Source organism: Oreochromis niloticus, linkage group LG18, assembly GCF_001858045.2.
Source record: "Oreochromis niloticus isolate F11D_XX linkage group LG18, O_niloticus_UMD_NMBU, whole genome shotgun sequence".
NCBI classification, from domain to species: Eukaryota; Metazoa; Chordata; class Actinopteri; order Cichliformes; family Cichlidae; genus Oreochromis; species Oreochromis niloticus.
The window spans coordinates 4,168,677-4,191,296 of record NC_031982.2 but is presented as its reverse complement, the minus strand read 5'-3'; the positions used below and the strand labels follow the sequence as shown (position 1 = coordinate 4,191,296).

Below are 22,620 nucleotides of genomic sequence, written 5' to 3'. Positions count from 1 at the left end.
GTGGATCTCGGATGGCAGAAACACCAAACAACCTGGTTGTTAAAACAAAGACAAGGCAGACGCAGAGAAACGCAGACGCAAACGCTGACGCATTTACAATGGCAGAAGCAAAAATAGAAATGGTCATCACACCAAAAATAACAATCTTGCAAAGGCCAAAACCTGAGCTTGAAAAAGCCGCACAACCAAATCCTGAAAAGTCTCCTGTGGCACAACCACAAAAGGAAATGGTTGTGAAACCAAAGAAACAAGAAAAGCAAAAACAGAAAAGAGTGGCTGAAGAACCGAGAAGACCAATTACTCGGGCATATGCCCGGGCTCTTCTTGAAGCTCAAAACAACATGGGTGATGGAGCAAACCCAAAAAATAAAGAAATGCAAGAAAACACTGAAGCCACTCCTGAAAGGGAAAAAGCTGAATCCCTCACCATTTCAAATGCAAAGGAGGACATGAATATGGCGAGAGAGGGAAATGTGAATAAGCCCAGCAGACCAAACCCTGGGCCTAATGGAGGGACTTGGCAATATCAACCCAATCCCACATTTAGACCCCATCAGGGCAGTGTCCAGTTTAATCCCTGGCACGAGATTGCTGCTCTCAGACAGCAACTGGAAGCCTCCCAATACCATCAGAACGCCCTTTACTGGAAAATGGTAGCTGCAAACAAGAGGGCCTCTTATCACCAGTTTCAGGTGAACAAACTTCATGCACAAATGCACGAGAACAAGAGAAGTCATGAGGAAACGATTAAAGTCCTCATAGAGCAGCTAGAGGAGGCTTCTAGTAATAAGCCCAATGACATCAGTGAGACAGAGGCTCTCACAAATGACAGTGAAGCTATTGTCATACTGGATGAGGTGATGGTTACCCTGCAGGACCAAATCAGCCACCCTACCACAGAGCAGTGTGTGGAGTCTGCCACTCCAACCACAGAGGCTTCACACACAGACTCTGTAGGACTGATGTCCTCTAAGGAGGCTGAATTTGAGATCCAATGCAGAATTCAGCAAGAGCAGATTGAGATGCTCCAGAAACAGCTCCTAGCAGCTCAAAATCAGCTCGAAGAGCAGGCTGTTAAAAATAGGCAGGAGCAGGAGACACTCAACCTGGAAATCAGTGACCTGAAATCCCAGCTCTGCTCCAACAAGGCCCTTCATGATTTGAAGGTTGAGTCTCTTGAACAAGAGCTAAAAGAGGCCAAAGCTTCCTCACTTAAAATCGCACAGGAGCCACAAGAACAAAATTCCACCGATGCAAATGAAATACAAACATCTGAGCCTCTGAAAGAAAAACACACTGGAGGAGAGAAGATGGAAAAAGAGGACTCACTGCCATCCACTGCAATGTCTCTGCAGGAGCCTCTGAAAGAAAAAGACACCAGACAACGAGAAAAAGAAGAAAAAGAGGACTCGCCTGCATTGTCTGTGCAGGAATCTTTGCAAAGTCTACGAGACAAGCAGAAAATGTTCACTGTGCAGGTGGCTGAACTCGAGACTGAAGTTAAGAGCCTGCCAGAGATTCCGCCAAGTAAGAAGAAGAAGAAGAAGAAGCGGAACTGTCTGCATCCCCAGTTTCACCTAATTGGTCTCAACACCACGTCCTAAAAATCATATTTATATACAACTAAATTGTCAGTGAACATTTGAAGCCCACTCGGTCGAGACAGAAGGCCACCCCTTCCTGAGCCCGGTTCTGTCAGAGGTTTCTTCCTATTAAGAGGGAGTTTTTCCTCTCCACTGTCGCCAAGTGCTTGCTCATAGGGGATTTGGGGGCTTTTTTTAACATCAACCACTGATAAGCTCACTGACATCAAATTTAGGACTCAGCAAATATATAAATGGATGAGGAATCATCCATTTAAAACATCTTTGCTGAGTCATATTTAGTTGTACATAAATATGATTTCTGGGACACTAAGGCCAATCACAGACTCATTTGGACAATTGGTAAAAAAATAAATAAATAAATTGGAAAAATTGAAAAAAGTAGTTGTGTCATTGTTTCATGTAGATTTCAAATAACATGCCATTTTATGTCAACATATTTTTGTTACATTTGTAGTGCTCGTGGTCTTATATTCTTATGATCCTGTTCATTTGATGAGTATATCCTTCTGCCTTGCTTCACATATTTACTGCTGCTTGGCTAGCTTTAGTCATGCTAGCATCAGCACGGGTAGAAACAGATACACATCAGAGACATCACATGTAGCTTGTGTTTATGTTCAGAGTGACATCTGATTTAAAAGCAGGCAGCAAAGGACACTGAGCAGCATATTAGATAGCATAGAATTCAGCATTCTGACTATTTTCTTAATATTCTTACAAAGAACATCAAATTAAATGCAACAGATCTGAGACTTTGGTGGTTGATCCTTACACACAGGCAAAGGAAAAAAATCCCCCTCAATATCACAGATGCAGGTCCAGTGGAACCCACTTTCACAAGGAAGGAAGCATCAATTACATAACACCTTTTTATGTCAGCTCCATCACCCAGAAACCTGTCACTGCCAAACAATCCGTTTCTAAAAGTTTTCTAGAGTCAAATGTGAGGCCATCTGTGTGACAGCTAAAGCTTCTTCTATCTGTGTGTGCAAGTGACTATTACTGTGCATAATTATTAGGCAACTTAACAAAAAACAAATATATACCCATTTCAATTATTTATTTTTACCAGTGAAACCAATATAACATCTCCACATTCACAAATATACATTTCTGACATTCAAAAACAAAACAAAAACAAATCAGCGACCAATATAGCCACCTTTCTTTGCAAGGACACTCAAAAGCCTGCCATCCATGGATTCTGTCAGTGTTTTGATCTGTTCACCATCAACATTGCGTGCAGCAGCAACCACAGCCTCCCAGACACTGTTCAGAGAGGTGTACTGTTTTCCCTCCTTGTAAATCTCACATTTGATGATGGACCACAGGTTCTCAATGGGGTTCAGATCAGGTGAACAAGGAGGCCATGTCATTAGTTTTTCTCCTTTTATACCCTTTCTTGCCAGCCACGCTGTGGAGTACTTGGACGCGTGTGATGGAGCATTGTCCTGCATGAAAATCATGTTTTTCTTGAAGGATGCAGACTTCTACCTGTACCACTGCTTGAAGAAGGTGTCTTCCAGAAACTGGCAGTAGGACTGGGAGTTGAGCTTGACTCCATCCTCAACCCGAAAAGGCCCCACAAGCTCATCTTTGATGATACCAGCCCAAACCAGTACTCCACCTCCACCTTGCTGGCGTCTGAGTCGGACTGGAGTTCTCTGCCCTTTACCAATCCAGCCACGGGCCCATCCATCTGGCCCATCAAGACTCACTCTCATTTCATCAGTCCATAAAACCTTAGAAAAATCAGTCTTGAGATATTTCTTGGCCCAGTCTTGACGTTTCAGCTTGTGTGTCTTGTTCAGTGGTGGTCGTCTTTCAGCCTTTCTTACCTTGGCCATGTCTCTGAGTATTGCACACCTTGTGCTTTTGGGCACTCCAGTGATGTTGCAGCTCTGAAATATGGCCAAACTGGTGGCAAGTGGCATCTTGGCAGCTGCACGCTTGACTTTTCTCAGTTCATGGGCAGTTATTTTGCGCCTTGGTTTTTCCACACGCTTCTTGCGACCCTGTTGACTATTTTGAATGAAACACTTGATTGTTCGATGATCACGCTTCAGAAGCTTTGCAATTTTAAGACTGCTGCATCCCTCTGCAAGATATCTCACTATTTTTGACTTTTCTGAGCCTGTCAAGTCCTTCTTTTGACCCATTTTGCCAAAGGAAAGGAAGTTGCCTAATAATTATGCACACCTGATATAGGGTGTTGATGTCATTAGACCACACCCCTTCTCATTACAGAGATGCACATCACCTAATATGCTTAATTGGTAGTAGGCTTTCGAGCCTATACAGCTTGGAGTAAGACAACATGCATGAAGAGGATGATGTGGACAAAATACTCATTTGCCTAATAATTCTGCACTCCCTGTACAGTGGACAAGCTGTCCAGTTACATGTTTATAAATAATATATTGGCCAAATTTTCATATGTTTTTGACCTGGGGGTGTAACCGATTATAAACAGGGAAGAAGTTCTTATGAACTTATAACATAAACACATAATGCATTTAAGGTTATCCTGTTTGTTTTTTATTTAAGAAGAGAAGTTGTTCCACTGTGCCAACATCGAGGGCCGTGTCTGTTTCTCTTCTTGTAGGTCATGTCTCCTGGCTCAGAGAAAATCCTCTTGCATGAAACTGAAGAGGCTGGAGTGCATAGAAACTGCACTGCAAGTTGGTAGAGGTGCGGGTATATGGTCTTTAAAAGCCATTAGTTGTCCTGGAGTGGATCCTCTGTCCAGGGAATTAAAGGATGAAGAATAAAGAATAAACAAATTAAATGGCTGCACATTTTGTAGAATACCTTTTTTTTTTTTTTTTTTGGAGGGGGGGTTCTAACAAAGGGATGGTTTACTTTTAGTGTGGCTTTACTGGAAGTAAAATTTACTGGAAGTTCAACATAGTGTAAATCTCAGTGATAGGATGTGCAGTTCTTAGCTCACATGTAGTTGAGCTTGCATCCATTAAGATTGAACCACAGCAGCAAAACTACAAAAAAAAAAAAAAATCAAAATTTCAGCGTGTTACTTCATTATGTATACTATTTATATACAAAAAGTAAAACTTGTTGTCAATAGTGAGGTGTACAAAGTAACAATTTATCTATGATAGTTTTTTTCTACTATCAGATAATGACCCAAAGCAAAGCAACTGGATGCAGAAAGGCTTAGCAGTAAGGACACAAAGCGTGTAGTGATGCCCTCGGGTTCTAGACTTCAGGCGGTCATTAACTGCAAAGGATTTCCATCAAAGTATTTAAAAGAATCCTAATATTTACAGTCATATTAGTTTGTTCAATTACTTTTCAGCAAAATGTGGGGCTGTGTTTAAAAATGGCTCAACTACTGAAACAGTCAATGCAATACTTTTGCCAAATCCCTCAAAGTAAAGCTGAAAATCTGCACTTCAATCACATGTTGATTATTTGATTTAAAACCCACAACAGTAACTGGTGTAGAGGCAAAATTACAAAAAATGTATCATCCAAAATCTTGTAAATTCAGGTTGTATCAATGTTCTCTCGTTCTCTGAATCTTTGATATAGGGCCAAAGAGAGCTGCTCGGAGAGTTACTTCACAACGTTTATTCACAGCGTTTATTATCATGTGCACAAAGAAAAGCATTTCTCTGTACAATGAAATTATTTTTCTGCTGTCCACACACAGATGCCAGTTAATATGTACAAATAGATAAATAGAAATAGCATGAATAAATAAATGGAGACAAAAAAATTTTAAGTATTAAATAGATTTATGTGCACAAGAGCTATGAGCTTAATGTGCGTGTTTCATATGTGAGATGCAAAAATTATTATCACTGTTACAATAGGCCAGCTGTTCGAGATCTCTGGATCTTTTTCAGGTCTTAAACGCTCCGCTGTATCCAGGAGGGGGCAGCAGATACAAGCAGAGGATAACAAAATGCCTGAAAGCTCAGCGAAACTTAAACTGTAAACTTGTCGATATAAACCTTTGTAGTGATGTCATGTTTATTTTTGGTTGGATTTAACTGAAGTAAAAGCCCTGTTTACACAATATATAGTGTTTGTATAATAGGAAATGAATCATTTTATAGGTGGTAACAACTTCAGATGTAGACTTATGAGAATGACAGGCAATGGCCAATAAACAGAAAAGTCATTAGATCCTATTTTCTTTGGCCTGGCATGTGGGCAATTTTAAATAAACCAACTACAGTCCTCATATTGCATCGACATGTGTTGCAGTACATCATGTAGCACGTAATATAAAAAAGAGATACATCAAAAATAGTGGATCCTGGGTCTTCTAGTTGCAATGTGGGTACCATATTTCAAGCTTAATGCCTAAATAATTAGCATCATTTTACCCGTCTAGCAACTCCACTCCAGCCTCGTCAGACATACCAACGAAGGAGGCATGGCCTTTGTTGCCTCATTATTGCCACATTTTAAAAATGATAATAATTTATCAAATGATGAACATCGGGAACAGAGAATGTCTGCTTAACATACACAGCGCACAAACTTTCACAACTGTTCTAGTGTGTGTGTTGAGGCAGATGAATCAGTGCTTTGTGGTCGTGTCGCAGGGGAATAGAGGCCACCCTGCTGGCTGCTACTGCCGATGCCGTTCTTAAACATAGCAGTGAAGCCTCCCGCTCAAACACCGCTCACTTCAAAGTTTATGCAAACAGTGCACATAATCAGCATCTATTTTTCTTTGCTGGACACAGATACAAAGGATGGTCGGTATCTTCTTATATAGGAAGCCATGACTGAAAATCCTTAAATGCCTCAAAGCATATTTTTACCACATGATAATTATTGTTTTTCATCGATACAATTTCAAAATGTGCATAATATGTGAGTGGGCCGTTCTCCTAACGTCCTTCGTGTCACCTTCACGTCACTGCTGCTACGATCAGGTGCCTCCTCAAATAGATCAGTCCTGGAGTTCCAACACACCCTGCCGGTGTGTGGATGTGTAAGTGAGGGTCTGTGTAAGTGTGAGCGAGTGGGTGCGCAGAGGCGTGGTCCGTTGCGTTGCACGTTGCTAAGACCAAATTTGGCATATAAGCGCAAAATGCGCAGCAGTCCCGTGCAGCATTAACGGAGCCAACCGAGGAATTCAACAGGTACCTGAACACACTTGTGAGCTCTCTGTCCCGAGTGGATGTTGCAGACTTGTAGACCGGACTGCTTGCGCTCAATCCGTGTGATGGATGGATTTAAAGGCTCCTTGGATTGGAAAATTGTCATTCTCCAGTGAACTACAGACGGCTTAACTCCAGGAATATTACACCTGGGAGAAAGGTTGGCGCAATTTAGAGGTACACTGGCACTACACTTAGCTATTTATTTATATTCCCATGGCAGAGAATACCTAGAGAATATTTGTTTATTATTCTTTAGTACTTCTCTTCTTGTGTTAATATATATTATGTTATCTAAATAAACAGTTAATAATTTTTTCTTTGGGGTATATTAGCACATGCAGTAGTACTGTAACTTTTTAGTAATGGGAATCCCATTAATAAGTAAAGGAATGTTATTAATAGGAGCTGTGATATAAGAGCTAAAACAAACATTTTGATTGAGCCCTCAGGCTTTGCTCTTACAGTCTGAGGCAGGCTAATAACCTGCTCCATCTGTCCTGCAGTATTCCTCGCAGCATCAGTGTTTTCCCCATCATGAGGAGGTCTATTGTTTTCCCTGGCTTGCTGAGAGTAGCGATCTTGTTCCTTTGCTTGAACACGACCATCCAGGCCCTGGCCCTCACCAACTCCACCCGGCTCGAGTCCATCCTGAATAAGTATACGAACAAAGATGAGGAGTGGTGGAGGGCCAAGCCTAGGGGGAGGAGGGCCATCAGCGAGGGAGACATGCACCTCATCCTGGACCTGCACAACAAACTGCGGGGTCAGGTCTACCCTCCTGCTTCCAACATGGAGTACATGGTGAGCACCGACACAGCTATCTGTAGGCCAAGTGCACTGAGGAATATTTAATTGTTCTTTCTACTGTTCAAAAGGATAAATAGTACCAATATTAATTACACTTTGAAGTTAGAACTCTGTCATGAATATGGAGTCGTGATTAAATTTAGTGCTGATAACAAGCCTGCTGTCCCTCCTTACAGTAATCGCTAATGAAAGAAATGTGGTTAAGTTTTGGATTTGTAAATATGTTAATATGCTGTGTGATCTATGACAGGACATTAAGGTAGATTGCAATTTAACTTTTCATTGTTGCTTTTCTGAAACTAAAAACTCCATAGCTCTATAGCTTGTGTTTATAGCTTGATACGAAAACATTTTTGATCTATGTAGATTTATTTCTTACCTTCTTGATAAATGCAGTGGTTCAATTCAATTTTATTTAAATCCCATCAACAGTTGCCTTGAGGCTCTTTTTATTGTAAGGTAGACCCTGCAATAATGCATACAGAAAAAACCCCTAACAATGACCCCCTATGAGCAAGCACTTTGGCGACAGTGGGAAGGAAAAACTCCTGTTTAACAGGAAGAAACCTCCAGCAGAACCAGGCTCAGGAGCCGCAGCCATCTGCTGCGACTGGTTGAGAGAAGACAGGACGAAGACATTCTGTGGAAGAGAGGCAGAGATTAATAACACCTAATGATTAAATGCAGAGTGCTGTAGTGGTGATTATTTCTATCTGTTAAGTATTAAGGCTTTGATGACCTTTCAGATAACTTCCTACTTGTCTGAAAGTTTAGCTTTCAGCTAGTTTTAGTCACTTACCTATACAACATAAGTGTTCAACCTGATATGATGGCAAAGCGTGTAATAGACACAACAGTCCACTATGTAGATTTCACGCTTTGGCTCTCCAAAACATGAAATGAATGCACAAGTTGCTGTAACAGCAGAGGGAGATATTTTATTTCAAGCCAACATGAAAATAATCATCATTAACATTTATATGTATATACATGTTAGCCACCCAGCTTTATAGTAAGGACTCTGGAATGTACATCATACATTTGTTACTCAGTACCGACTTTGTGGCTTTAAATATATTATCTCTCCCTGTTAGTAATGCAATTTCTGCATGCATGTACATTTCACGTTTTAAAGAAGCAAAGCGTGAAATGGACACGTGTCGGCGTGTCTATTATACGTTTTGCCGTGATACCGAGTCGAAGTGTTTTTGGTCTTCATAACTAATGGAGTCTTTCCCATAATACTCTGACGAATGATATGGATTGCTGTGTGATTACTTTTACTAACAGCCACTTCTAGAATTCTGTGCATCAGTTTTGTTGAGTGATATTCTAGTACAGATGTGCAGGTATGTGGGTATGTGTGACGCACCTGTACCGCTGGTCTGTGGATGGACATCACTAAGCAAGCTTGCCTCAGTTACATATAGTCTGTATTTACAAGTAGCGCACCATTTAAATGATGCATCTTTATAGAATAGATTAGAAGCAAGGTCTCTTTCCAGCTATTCTTTCTAGTTACGCTAAAGTGTTTTTCATAAAAAGGCACTTTCTTGACTCTGCCAGCTAAACACATCAGATTAGGGAATGAAAGAGAGAAAACGAGCTCTGCAGGCCAAAGCCACCATCTGGCTTGCTCCACCTCCTGTCTCCTGTTTGCCCGCCCTTGCTGACCCTGGCCCAGGTCCAGCTCTCACCCCCACAGTGTTTTCCTGCCCTCTACCTCAACTATCCTGCCCTCCCTCCCTCCCTTCTCTTCCTGCTGAGCCTCTCCTTGCTCTATCCCTCAATTTCTCCTCTTGCTGTGTCTTTTTCTCACAGTCCTACTCACTTGATCGTCAGCCTCACAAGTTTTCTCTCAGGCTTTTCTTTAGCATCCTCCACTTTGTCTCCCAAACTCATCACCTCCTCTTCCAAGCCGCAATCCCAAGCCAGTAGCTGGGATTAGCTTTTATTTGAGCCTCCGCATATCTCATAGTGCACAGTGGTGCCAGTGTACACTATTTTGCCAAAAGTGTTCACTCATCCGTCTTCAAACACTTTCGAAGGGTTAAGGTTAGGGTTTAATATCATGTCGGCCCACCCTTTGCAGCTATAAATGCTTCAACTCTTCTTGGAAGGCTTCATCTCAATTCATCTCAAAGGTGATCTGTCAGGTTGAGGTCAAAATTCTGTGCAGGCCAGTCAGGTTCTTCCACACCAAACCCACTCGTCCATGTCTTTATGGACCTTGTTTTGTGCACTGGTGTGCAGTCATGTTGGAACATGACAGGGTCATCCCCAAGCTGTTCCCATCAAGCTAGGAGCAAAATGTCTCGGTACGCTGAAGCATTAAGAGTTTCTTTAAGGGGGTGAGCCCACCTTCTGAAAAACAACCCCACACCATAATCCCTGTCCACCAAACTTTCCACTTGACACAGTTCGCTTAAACAAGTATTGTCTCCTGGCAACCACCAAACTGAGACTCATCCATCCAATTGCCAGATGGACGAGAATGTTTTGCCACTCCAGAGAACAAGCTCCCACTGCTCTAGAGTCCAGTAGCGACATGCTTTACATCACTGCATCCAATAGTGTCTTTATTGTGCTTGGTCATGTAAGGCTTGGACACTGCTGCTTGGCCATGGTGACCCATTCCATGAAGCTCTCCATGCACTGTTGGTGAGTTAATCTGAAGGCCACATTCGGTTTGGAGGTCTCTAGCGATTGACTGCAGAAAGTTGACGACCCCTGTGCACTGTGCCTCAACATCCACTGGACCTGCTCTGTGTCTTTTAGTTGGCCTACCACTTAGAGAGTGATTGGAATATCTGAATTCAGTAAATGTGATGAGTGAGTGGAAACTTTTGGCGATACAGTGAATGTTTTATGTGGACTAATCCAATGTTTCTTTAGCAGTGGATATTGTTACTTGTGGTGATGTTGTTGTAAGAAAGAGGACTGATGAAAGCCAAGTATTTAGTTTTTCAACTGCAGGACGTTGGTGCTTTTTTGAAACTTTTTTGAAACGTTCCCCCAATCAAACACACTTTATATAGAGTAGGTTGTATAACATGCATTTACAGATACTGCTACACATACTTTTAAATAGAAAAACAAAGGATCTATTCTTGTTTTCTTCTTCAGTAATATTCTCTGCAGCAGTATTCTTTCTCCCAAATGTACTGCTGTAAGAATGCAGATCTTGCACTTGCACTCTGTAGCAGAGGTGGTCCTGGCAAATGTCTGGAAATGGGGCTGTAGCTGAGAAGCTTAATGCTCTTTGGAATGCAGAAGAAGACTGCTCGTTTTTACGGTGACCCTTCTCCAAAGGCCAGCAGTCTATCTTCTCCTATGCTGGATAATCAAGGGGGGGGGAATAACAAATGGAGAGAATAATGAAGCGACACAGACCATTACTCTCTGCGGCAGAAAACAGAAAAGGTCGAGATTTGTGCATTGTTGATGTCTAGGATCAATGCAGGACAGACGTGCCTGATAGTCAAACTTTCCCAGACCTCCTACAGCTTGTCTCACTCAGTGTTATGTGTTTGTTAACCATTAAATAAAAGTATTTATTTTTTAGGTTTAAATCATTTAAGAGAATCATTTCATTTTTGTAAATTAGTACCTTATTTCCATCTGTGCACTGTGGCTGTGAGAAGATAACAATATGGCACTGGCAATAGCAGCCAAATATGTGCAAACTGCATTGTTATACATGTGTTGTTGGGGGTTTTTAACAGAATAATTCTGCTGTTAGATTAATGGTACAGATGAAAAAAGTTGTGGAACCCTTACACCTCACTAAAACAATGCTCGGTTTTTCTGAAATCATTGCAGTATAAAGCTTTTCTATCAGAGCTGCGTGCCTGTGGTGTTCCACACACGTGTATGGAACAAAGAAGTTTCATCTATAAAAATACAAGGAACTAAACAATACTGGTCCTCCTTACAAGGAGTGATAAACAAGAGAAAAGCTCCTTAATGGGGACAGAAGGATAGTTTAAATAGTGCAAAGAGTATGAAGGGAAACATTAAAGCATGTACAAGTTGATGTTTGAGATCAAGATACAACAGTATCTGAGCACACCGTATGTTGCTCTCTCTTAAATGACGGATCAAATGGAACTAAAGCATGCACCTGAAAGTGCCAAAAATGAAGCCGCGAAAGTGTGTCCATCAACCCTGAGAGAACTTGTGCATTTAGTTGTAGAAGACTGGGCAAAACTACCAGTTAAGAATTGAAGATGCCTTTTTAAACTGAAAACTGTAGTCTATCTTTAAGGTAAGGTACTGAAAATTTTGGCCTGGTCTCTCTAGTCTGATAAAAGAATGCTTCAGTTAAATTCTGTTTTATTTATACAGCACCAAATCACAACAACAGTCTCCTCAAGGCGCTTTATATTATAAGTTAAAGACCTACAATAATGTACAATGTATAATGTACAATACATACAGAGAAAAACCCAACAATCATATGACCCCCTATGAGCAAGCACTTTGGCGACAGTGGGAAGGAAAAACTCCCTTTTAACAGGAAGAAACCTCCAGCAGAACCAGGCTCAGGGAGGGGCGGGGCCATCTGCTGTGACCAGATGGGGTGAGACCTGCCACTACATCCACTCAGTGACACTCCCCTTTGTATTATAAGCATATTGCACTGATGATGCCTCAACATTGACGTTTTGGTGGCCATCGCATTGTTTATTTGGAGCCAGAAGTCAGCATATTTAGACATGAGGCTTGAGTTCTAAGGCTACGTTCACACTGCAGGCGAAAGCGCATCAAATCCGACTTTTTTGACCCCATGTGACCCATATCCGATCATGGTATGACAGTGTGAACAGCACAAATCCGATATTTTCAAATCCGATCTGGGTCATTTTCGTATGTGGTACTGAATCCGATACATATCCGATGTTTTAGAAAGCGACTGCTGTTTGAACGGTCATGTCGCATTAAATCCGTCTATTACGTCACTGACACAAGACAGACGCCAATTATCAGCGCCGGAGAAGCGCCCGATAAGACATCGCGAACGCTTCCTGGCCATCCAGTGTAGATGTTAGTGAAACTGTTGGGAAGACAACGTGAACATTTTATTTGTACTGTATAATCTGCAGATTCTGACAGAAATCTGCAACTATCCTTTAAAGCACCGCTCCTCTAAAACACCAATAAGGATCATTATTAGGCCATATGTAAATTACTAAATAACTTTATAACTTAAAGCAAAATTGGGAAACATAAAGTCTGAAACAAGTCTTTATATTAATGGCCAACAATACTGTTTGGTCTGGGTCTAAACAGAGCGCGTTGTGTGTGACGTCTTCTTTTGCGCATGCGGGCGGCTTTGAGGGTTCACACTAGAGCGCGTTTGCTGTCACATTTTATTTGTAGTGTGAACAAGCAAACAAAAAATTTGGATTTGATCAAAATATCATATTTGAGCATTAAGACCTGCAGTGTGAACGTACCCTAAGTTATCACCTATTTTCACTCACCATAACTGAAGCACCAGAAAAGCAAGTCCCAGTCCTCCAAAAAGTACAAACAGCTCTTGATTCAGTTTCTGGAAAACTTCAAGGATAACAGTTGATAACAAGGTGATTCCCAGAGAGCTATTAGCAAAAATTTGCTGGATATCAGCATGATGTGCATTGTGTCCTTTGAGGAATTTAAATTTGAGGAAGCTGTATAAGCAGAAGATAAAAAAATGTCATGGTTTGAGCTGCATTTCAGCCACTTCTGTGTTCATAATTCCATCAATTTTAGCAAAAACACCAAAGTACTGTCAGATTTTGATCTACCATGTAATACCATCTGGAAATAATTTGATTAGCAACAGTTTAAAAGACATACAGTGTCCCCCTGTGTGTTCTCAGTCATGGATTGGCCTCACAAAAATCCAGACATCAGCATTAATGAAGCATTGTGGGATCATTTTGACAGAATGGAACGAAAGGTAGACAACCTTCAAAGAAGAGCTTTATAATCTTTATAATTTATAATAATCAAGCCTAGTAAACTATTCCAAAAAACTATTTGAAGGAATTACAAGACGAGCATTGAAGCTGTGTTAAAGAATAAAATGGCAAAACGAATATTGATTTTTCAAGTTTGTACAATTCTGAAAAGCCAGTCAAACGAAGATTGTTGCCTTATATATTGTATTTCTATTTGTTTTTGCACATTTCAATAAATCACTGGGTTTATCCCCGAGGCCTACTCAGGACATGGAGGGGTAGATAGATGGTGCTGCATCTATCTCTTATTTTCTAGTTAAAAAAACAAAATGAGGTGGCTAACGACTTTTGTGCATTATTGCATATCATGTCTTATCACACATTATTGCAGCATGCTCTCAACATGGAATTTAAATATTGTATGAATACGATATGAATACTTAATGTGAACTGAAAATACATGAGAATTCTAACATTTACAACATCATGTTAAAAAACTTTGAAAACGATACCACATATGTAATATTAAAGAATTCTCTATATTGTAAATCTATCAGCCAAAGCTGGACTGTGGCCAAAAATCTCCAGTCCAAATATCACTTTTCCGCTGAGGCATGAACAACAACTAGCACTACAATGTGCAACAGTGTGTTAGCCTTTTTCTAAACATATGGAACGTATTATGGTGGTCAAAGCAGTTACAACTCAACACTTAAACATTATCCTATTAGTTTTGACGTGCGATAGCTCTAATGCAGCTAAACAGTATGCCAACAGACCGCACACTGCACCTATTCTTCTCCCTCCCCAACAGAGTGAACAGTAAATTAACTTTGCCGCGACATTTCAATTGCGCAGCCCCCAGTCTGCTCTCTTTAAAATAAGAGGTATGGGAGTAAGTTTCAGGTATTTTCAACTGATTTTCTTAAGCTTTTCTGGAAAAGATGGCATCAGTCCTTAAAACAGAAAGTCTCTGTGCTCCTGTGTTTGTTAGTTGCTTTTTTTCTAACTCTCAGATTGTTTTATGAGGCCAGAACTTACTGGAAACAAGCTGAAACAACCGCACTGAATAGTAGCACAAAGCTGTCAGTTGATGTGGTGTTCTCTCATGTATGTGTCTGTGTGTGTTAGAGAGTGTATAGGCCTCGTTTTGACCACATGGTGTCAAATTTGCAATTGGCATGCATACAGTCACAGTGCTTTCAAATAAAGACCAGGTCGATTTTTGAGGTGAAATGAAATAACTTTTCACATCAAGTTTGTTTTGTTACTTTCAGATCTTTTTTTTTTTTTAATTTATGGCAGCCTCAAATCTCAAAAATGGGCCCTTTTGGAAAGTGTAAATAAATTTAATACAATGGTTTACAAATGTCATAAAGCCGTATTTTATTCACAATTGAACATAGAAAACATATCAGATGGTTGAACTGAAGAAAGAAGTATTTGATCATTTTTAATTTGATGGCAGCAACACATCTCCAAAAAGTTGGGACAGGTCAAGAAAAGGCTGGAAAAATTATGTGGTACTTAAGAAAACTGCTGGAGAACATTGTGTAACTAATTATGTCATGAAACTGCTGTGTGGCAAGCAGTGTGTCCACCCAAATGCAGGACTTGGAAGGCAGGAATGAATTAAAAAAGCAGCTTTACTGCTGTTACGTGCAAGACTACACAGTATTCATGACTGCAGAGCAGGAGCAGGGACACAGAAAACTAGAAAACATGAATCAGGGAAACATACAGCCAGAATGCAAGAGTAGAATCAGGACAATAACCATCGAGAGGAAACGGGTGGGAAACACAGCAGAAACAAATCAGGCCTAACAAGAGAGGGGAAGGCAGACAAGACAAGAGACTATCAAAATAAAACAGGAAATACAGTTAACTCTGAGACAGAATTAAACGTGCAAACTTGACAAATGCAAAAGACAGACACAGAGACAAGACTGGAGGAAGAGAAGGGAACACAAAGGGGAACTTAGAAACATGTCATCAACAAAACAAGGGGCTAAAGGCATAAAATACAAAAAGTCATAAATACAGGGGACTTTAAAATCAAACCACTAACAGGAGACTATAAACCCTGAACATAATTTCCTTCTCAAATCCCCCCAAAAATGTAAATCCATGTAAATTAGGCTGGGGGAAAATTGAAAACCTCTGTGGTCAGATGAAACAAATATTACGTTATTTCTTTCAAATCATAATAGCAATAAAATATTAGCTGCCTTAACTTTAAAAGGCAAACTTCTAAGTACATTTTTTTCATATGTGATAACATTTTTATCCAAGAACCTGTGTGTGTGTGTGTGTGTGTGTGTGTGTGTGTGTGTGTGTGTGTGTGTGTGTGTGTGTTTCATGAAATCTTTGTGGTGAAAAATGCGTGTGCTCCTTAGGTATGGGATTACGAGTTGGAGAGAAGTGCAGAGCACTGGGCTCACACCTGCAGGTGGGAACATGGACCAAGTCACATGCTGACACAAATAGGCCAAAACCTCGGAGCACACTGGGGCAGGTGCGTGCAGGGAAGTGTAGCAATTAAAATATTCTGTGTTCTTTGTGTGTCACATGTTTGACAGCTCTGAATTGACGTATCTTGGTCTCCAATACAGTGTATTTAAAGTTAAATGTACACTTTTAAATGTCTCAGCAGTTTAACAGCTAACATCTTTGACCCTCCAGTGCTAAAAATGGGACAGTTGGTAAAGTAGAATCAGTTCTGTCTTGACATCTGTAAACAATTTCCTACTCAGTTTATTCAGTCATTTATTTGGGGTCATAATGAATAAAAATTGAAATCTGTTTGTAAACCTCTGTAAATTTTATTTAAAACAGGAGGATGCTCATTAGCTAATGACTTGGGATTGACCAGCTTTAAGCCAATGAGCAGGTGGCTTCACAGTCAGACTGTCATGTTTCGCTGTGTGCAGGCAGGAATTGGACCCAAACGCAGACTCACTAGAAACGGGATTGAACTCAAAAGGCAGCGTTTATTGCTGAACCAAGAACATCTACAAAAACCTAAACTGAGACAAATCTAACAATACACACATAGGGAGACACAGGGAGAAACACACAGCATGAGGGAGAACGCGACACAGAACTGAGGGAGACGCAGACCTAAATACACAGAGGGTTAACGAGGGAAGTGGGAGCACACGAGGAACACAGGTGACACTGATAATCATAACAAGACAAGGCAGGAGTAACGCAACACTGACGCATACTGACAAGGGACTGTCAAAGTAAAACAGGAAGTGCACAGAGGTTCAGACAGGAGGAGAGAGAGCACGGGGAGAGCACAGACATAACGGGCTGGGGAAAACATGGAATAAAACACAAGGAGAGACGAGGGCTCAGATACACAGAGGGGCACACAGGGGGTAAGAGTCACAAGGGGAAAAACACATAAGGAAACAACGTAACAGAGCAACTCAGGAAGCATGGCCTAAATAAGGAACAAAATACATGAAAACTAAGAATACTGGGCCAACGTGGCCCAGGACCATGACACAGACCCCCAATGACAAACCAAGAAATCTTTCATCTCAAGTTCGGGAGTGGATGATGTGACAGTAGCTGCATCCATCTTTTATACCTTTAACACTTTTTCTATCACATCAGGGACCGGCCCCCAACCTACCATGTCCAGGCCTGGTATGATGAGGTGAGGTATTATAGCTATCCCTACGCCCAGGAGTGCAACCCACACTGTCCATTCAGGTGTTCGGGACCTGTTTGTACTCATTATACTCAGGTAATTGTCTTAAAAGTTATACAGTCACTAGTGATCATGTGTTTCTTTCATTTAACAAAATCATATTTACTGGTATAAAAATATCTGGGATATCAAAATTTCTTCTGTTTAATTGCAATTACAATTTGAAGAATGAGCTAAATTTAACCAAGAAAATTTGTGCAACTAGGTTGTTTATTTGCTTTAAAATGAATATTTAATGATAACTACTCACAAAACTGAGTAAAACATGAAATTATATAACTGTGAATGCATACTACAACCCATAATTACCACTGCCTTTTTGAAATTCTGTTACATGATACAACTCTGTTCACATCGTCCGGTTTATTTGTGTGTGTGTGTGTGTGTGTGTGTGTGTGTGTGTGTGTGTGTGTGTGTGTGTGTGTCTTTTTTTAGTTGGTGTGGGCGACCAGTAATCGCATTGGCTGTGCCATCAACGTGTGTTACAACATGAATGTGTGGGGAATGATCTGGGCCAAAGCAGTTTATCTGGTGTGCAACTACTCCCCGCCGTAAGTTTTCACCCAGGACATGAACACATTAGAAAATGTTCTCATACTGTCTTCAGTGAAAGAAGAGAGGATTCAGAGGTAAACATCATCATTTTTAATGAGTGAGTAGCTCACGACACAGGTCTGTCATCAGTGATCACAGCAAAATCATAACAAAAATGATTTAGCAATAACAGAAATTTACAAAGGCCAAAAGGCACGCAGTTACTTTATTTAATATTTGTTCCTACTGCTTACATATTTTAATTTCTTTACATGGAAGAAAAGGTAAGAAATATAAAACAAAAGGTTCTGCACTTCCTGGCAGTTTACAACTGTGATAAAAAAAAAATCAGTATTATCATTTCTATTGTTTGTTTTCTTGTTTTGTTTTCTCCAGAGGCAACTGGTGGGGTCATGCTCCATACAAATATGGGACTCCCTGCTCTGCTTGTCCAGCGAGCTATGGTGGGGGATGCAGGGACAACCTCTGCTATAAACGTGGGTTATTGCCTACTTATTTTTGTACATAACCCATGTGTTATTCACATGTTTATTATTATCTTTATTGTATTTTAGTCATTTATATCACTGTGGAGGTTTCCCATGATTTTGACCATTTATACTGAGCCAATATACTGTTTGCACAGTTATTTCAAGAATAACTACTAATACAATCAGAAAAGTGCACAGAAAAATGTATTCAGCTCGTAAAATTGAATAACTGCAACGGGCTGTGTTTTCAGACGGAGGTGTTGACAGGCGTCCGGCTCCTGAGATTGAGGAGACCAATTACATTGAACCCGAACCAGAACCAGTAAGAGACGGAGAGCCCCGACCCAGGGCTCAGGCACCAAGCACCTCGCCCAGTGACAACCTGGAAAGAGACATGGTTCTCAGCACAGAGCAGATGTGTAAGGATGAACTCCTATTACTATAGCTCCCTGAGTAACAGATATGAATACAATATTAATACTGATGAGTTTGTGTACTTAAGGCCAACAGGTGGACTGTGAGACCAAGCTGAGGGATCAGTGCAAGGGAACAACCTGTAACAGGTAGAAGATGATTTGTATAGATGAACTTATTATCATTAACATATATGATTAGTAGAAACAGACTTGGCTTCAGTACCACTATGATCTTCACTTTACTGTGGTTTCTGTCCATAGATATGAGTGCCCACCCGGTTGCCTTGAAAGGCCTGGAAAAGTAGTTGGGACTGGATACTATGATATGGTAAAAACTCACAAGTAACAGCACTCGATGTATTCTTTCGTTTATTATTATTTTGCATAAACCAATCTTTGCTTGATTGATCCAGCAATCCAGTGTGTGTGGAGCTGCGCTACACTTTGGTGTTCTTGACAATGATGGAGGATGGATCGATGTGACCAGACTGGGCAGAAAACAACATTTCACCAAGTCATACAAGAATGGTATTCAATCCATTGGGTACGACTCCGTCTCTGTATTTATGTCTATTTATTAAGCATTATACTGTGGCTGTTTAATTGTGATGGATAGCTATGATACATCAGGCTTACTGCCATTTTTGTCAACTTTACAGGAAAAACAGAAGTGCAAATTCTTTTAAAGTTGAGTCTGTGCCTGGTAAGAAGTTCATTTCTCATAGCCACAGAAATACTGTAGCATATTTTTTTTGCTGTGCTTTGTCAACTGTTTTTTTTCCAGTCAAGGCAGTAAGATGTGATACCACAGTGGCGGTTTTCTGTCCTTTCAAGAAGCCTGTACGACACTGTCCCAGGTAATGTGTGTTGATAACAGCTATGACCTTTATGACCACCAAAGGTAAAAGTAGTGTCACTACTGTCACCTGTATACATACATTTTTGTGCATCTTTGAATTTCTGTCTTAACAACTGGTGTGTACTTTATCATTTATAGCTTTCTTCCTCTTTTCTTTTTTTCAAAAACTGGTTTAAATTTGAGCTGATTAGTCAAGTTTTGTCTGGAAACAACGGGCTCTTTGACCTTACCTTAGCTCTGGCTTTTTCCCAGGTTGTATTGTCCTAGGAACTGTTTGCGTGACAGCCAAGCACGAGTTATTGGGACAAAATACTACTCAGATGTAAGTGTTTGCATTATTGTCCTCACTTTGGGGAATGATAACAATAGTAATTTGTTACTTAACTTATAAGATAAACCAGTAGACTTCACACTCAGATATCAAATACATCTGTAAGGCCTGAAGTTAATGCAGCCTTAATTACTGTTGTAATTCACACCTCTGCTCAGTTTTTAACAACACAACAGCTGCATTTGATAGTGTGCATAACGAGTCATTGTCTTGGCTCATCCAGAAGTCGAGTATCTGCAGAGCGGCCATTCATGCTGGAGTGATCAAGAACAAGTCAGGAGGTTACCTTGATGTGATGCCAGTGGACAAGAAGAGGCATTATAGCGGCAGCTATCAGAATGGCATCACCTCAGAAAGGTAACATCTCATTCCAGTTAGTATAATTGTTTTGGGGGTTTTTTTCAATTTAAATGTGCATATTTGATAGGCATCTAGAGAGATGTTTTGTTTTAGAGGCCCATGCTTTTCATGTAACATGTGGTCTTTTTGCTTGTCCTCTTCCAGCCTACCAAACCCCACAGGAGGAAAAGCCTTCAGAGTGTTCGCAGTCATCTGAAAACCACTCAAAAGACAAAGTACCCTCAAACGTGTCCACTTCAAATCCAGCAAACCTACTCATTATCAATTTACAACCTATAATTATGTAAATTCCTACAGTGAGCACATCAGTGTTACTGATACTGTCACTAAAAGTGTAACTCAAGGCTTCCCTTCTATCTTTGGCCATGACTGAATCACTGTCCAGTAATAATGTAGCAAAGGATGTTTGGCAAATGATGTCTGCTGTCTCATATCTTTCCCTAAATATCTTGAGCTGACCATAGACATGATACCACGACAACCTGTTTTTAGCTTTCAAAGCTGTGTTTAAAGCACCAGATTTATTACCTTTCCAGCCGCTTCATGTCATTTTAAAAAGACTAAAATCAGCTGTGTTTGCTGACTAATTTAAAAAGTGCACGCATCACGTCTATATAGAAAAAAGGAAGGTAAAACACTGTTTCAATTTAATCAGTCCTAGGTGTGTCTATGGAAGAACAAATTGGCCATATTAACATAATATAAGATAATGAAGTATAAAATGACAAAAAAATCCAAAACATATACATGTTATTACAGATACTGGCTGCAAATCCTAAATACAGATTCCTTCAAATATGCAAAGTGGGATCCTCATGGCATAAATGTATCAATTTATCACAATGCTGAAGTCATACTGTCAGTTTAACATGCACAGAAAGGCATTTTAAATAAGAATACAATTTTGAATTAACATTAGAGAATCCTAGCGTTTACATAAAGACACAATACTTTGAGCAGCATTCATCACTGGCACAGAAATTATTATTAGTTTGGGTTTTCTGATACATCTGGTTGGGGTCTCCAAATATTCTATATCTGGTTATAGTGTTAATATATACACTTAACATGCATATTACATATTTTTGTATATAATGTTGTAAATAATAATGAAAACATGCTTGCTATTCTCCTCTTTTTAATGTACAATTTAACAGCCATGCAAGTCAATACACAGTAAATGCCACAACAGCTTCTGTATGCAGAACATGCATCTGCCCCTCAAGCTTTTATTGTCGTTTTTGATGACCGCCATAGAGTGAATATGTTGATATGACTGTAAATATTGTATGTGTGCATGTGTAACAGATATTTTTATATTTTATTCTGCATTCCTAGCTCTTGGTTTTGTTTTGTTTTTTACATTTTTATAAGTCAACCTGGCTGGCCAGGAATGTGCATGGCATAATCTTAATTCCCACAAATTCTTAAAAAGTATTAAAAATGTACAAAAGTACATATTGTGTCATTCTCTGACTTTATTAGAGACTTTGGTGCTTGAAAAACATTCAACTTGAATGACTCAGCAACCTTATAGTGTGTAAATCCTGCTAACCCCGAGTTAAATCTGCTCCTTAGTTTACATTGTATTACATTACACATGTTTTCAGTTCTTGCGCACATATGGTTGTGAACATATGGCTGAGTGGCCACATTATTTTAATATCAGTCCCTTCAGCTTCCAGATAGGCTGAGGAATGCAGGCATTAACATTTCAACATCATCTCAAATTCAGCTGCTGAGAAAACTTGAGAGAAGTTTCTTTCTCACAAATTGTGGGTGTTTCCAGGAACTGAAGGGAACACGGAGGAAAAGTGCTTGTTTCAGTTCCAGGCAGTAGATCTTATCCACCAGTTGGCTTTTGCATGTTTTAAAAATAAGAAAAGCACTTACTGAAATACAGCATTAACAACAACCTGTCAATCTGACTTGTTCTGGTGAAAGAGGGCGTGTGTAAAACTGAATAAATACATAAAATAAACAATAATTGTTATTATTTTTGTTGATACTTTAAATTGTTTTTTTAAAAAGTTAATTTTGGATTCATTTGAAGAATGAAAAGAGAAATCAAAAATATCCCATTTCCAAATGCCATAGAGGAAGTCTGGCATTTGGCTCGTGTCAAAAGTTTTATCTTTCGCTCGCGGTTCTTTATCACTTCTGGTTTTTAGAGTGTTTGATCTCAGCTCTGTGATGTCAATGTACTCAGGCCCCCTCGCTGTGCTGGCAGCCACATGCACAAAGACCAACTTTGTGTTTTGTTGATCTCGATCGGTTCACTTCCCAGAGTGCATTTCCGCCCCTTCCTCTGGTCTGGCGCTGGGTTTTAAGGCTCTGGCTAAAAAGTCCCAGTCAGCAACCTCTTAAAACTCCTGAAAAGCCACACACACTGAACTCATATG

The 22,620-nt window shown here is 40.1% G+C and overlaps 1 protein-coding gene across 3 annotated transcripts; it reads left to right on the top strand.

Annotated features, from left to right (window-relative positions):
* Positions 1–6,319: 6,319 nt before the first annotated feature.
* On the top strand, positions 6,320–21,691 carry LOC100691936 (cysteine-rich secretory protein LCCL domain-containing 1). 3 transcript variants are annotated; one of them, XM_003453159.4, is made up of 15 exons: positions 6,323–6,925; positions 7,255–7,552; positions 15,903–16,021; positions 17,131–17,263; positions 17,663–17,778; positions 18,158–18,258; positions 18,504–18,671; positions 18,755–18,815; positions 18,930–18,996; positions 19,082–19,212; positions 19,328–19,371; positions 19,453–19,525; positions 19,780–19,849; positions 20,082–20,215; positions 20,363–21,691. In XM_003453159.4, the coding sequence occupies exons 2-15, from the start codon at positions 7,286–7,288 to the stop codon at positions 20,412–20,414; spliced, it is 1,536 nt and encodes a 511-aa protein (XP_003453207.1). In that variant the 5' UTR covers positions 6,323–6,925; positions 7,255–7,285; the 3' UTR covers positions 20,415–21,691. The 3 variants fall into 3 exon arrangements, with proteins under 3 accessions (XP_019202890.1, XP_019202889.1, XP_003453207.1); XM_019347345.2 differs by having other exon boundaries at positions 6,320–6,908; positions 19,328–19,525; XM_019347344.2 differs by having other exon boundaries at positions 6,321–6,925; positions 19,328–19,525.
* The last annotated feature ends 929 nt before the right edge of the window (positions 21,692–22,620 follow it).

Coding starts and splice junctions, on each gene's coding strand:
- LOC100691936 (XM_019347345.2), top strand. CDS start 7,286: ATGAGGAGGTCTATTGTTTTCCCTGGCTTGCTGAGAGTAGCGATCTTG. Junction 19,526..19,779: donor CCTGTACGACACTGTCCCAG/GTAATGTGTGTT, acceptor GCTTTTTCCCAG/GTTGTATTGTCCTAGGAACT. Junction 20,216..20,362: donor AATGGCATCACCTCAGAAAG/GTAACATCTCAT, acceptor GTCCTCTTCCAG/CCTACCAAACCCCACAGGAG.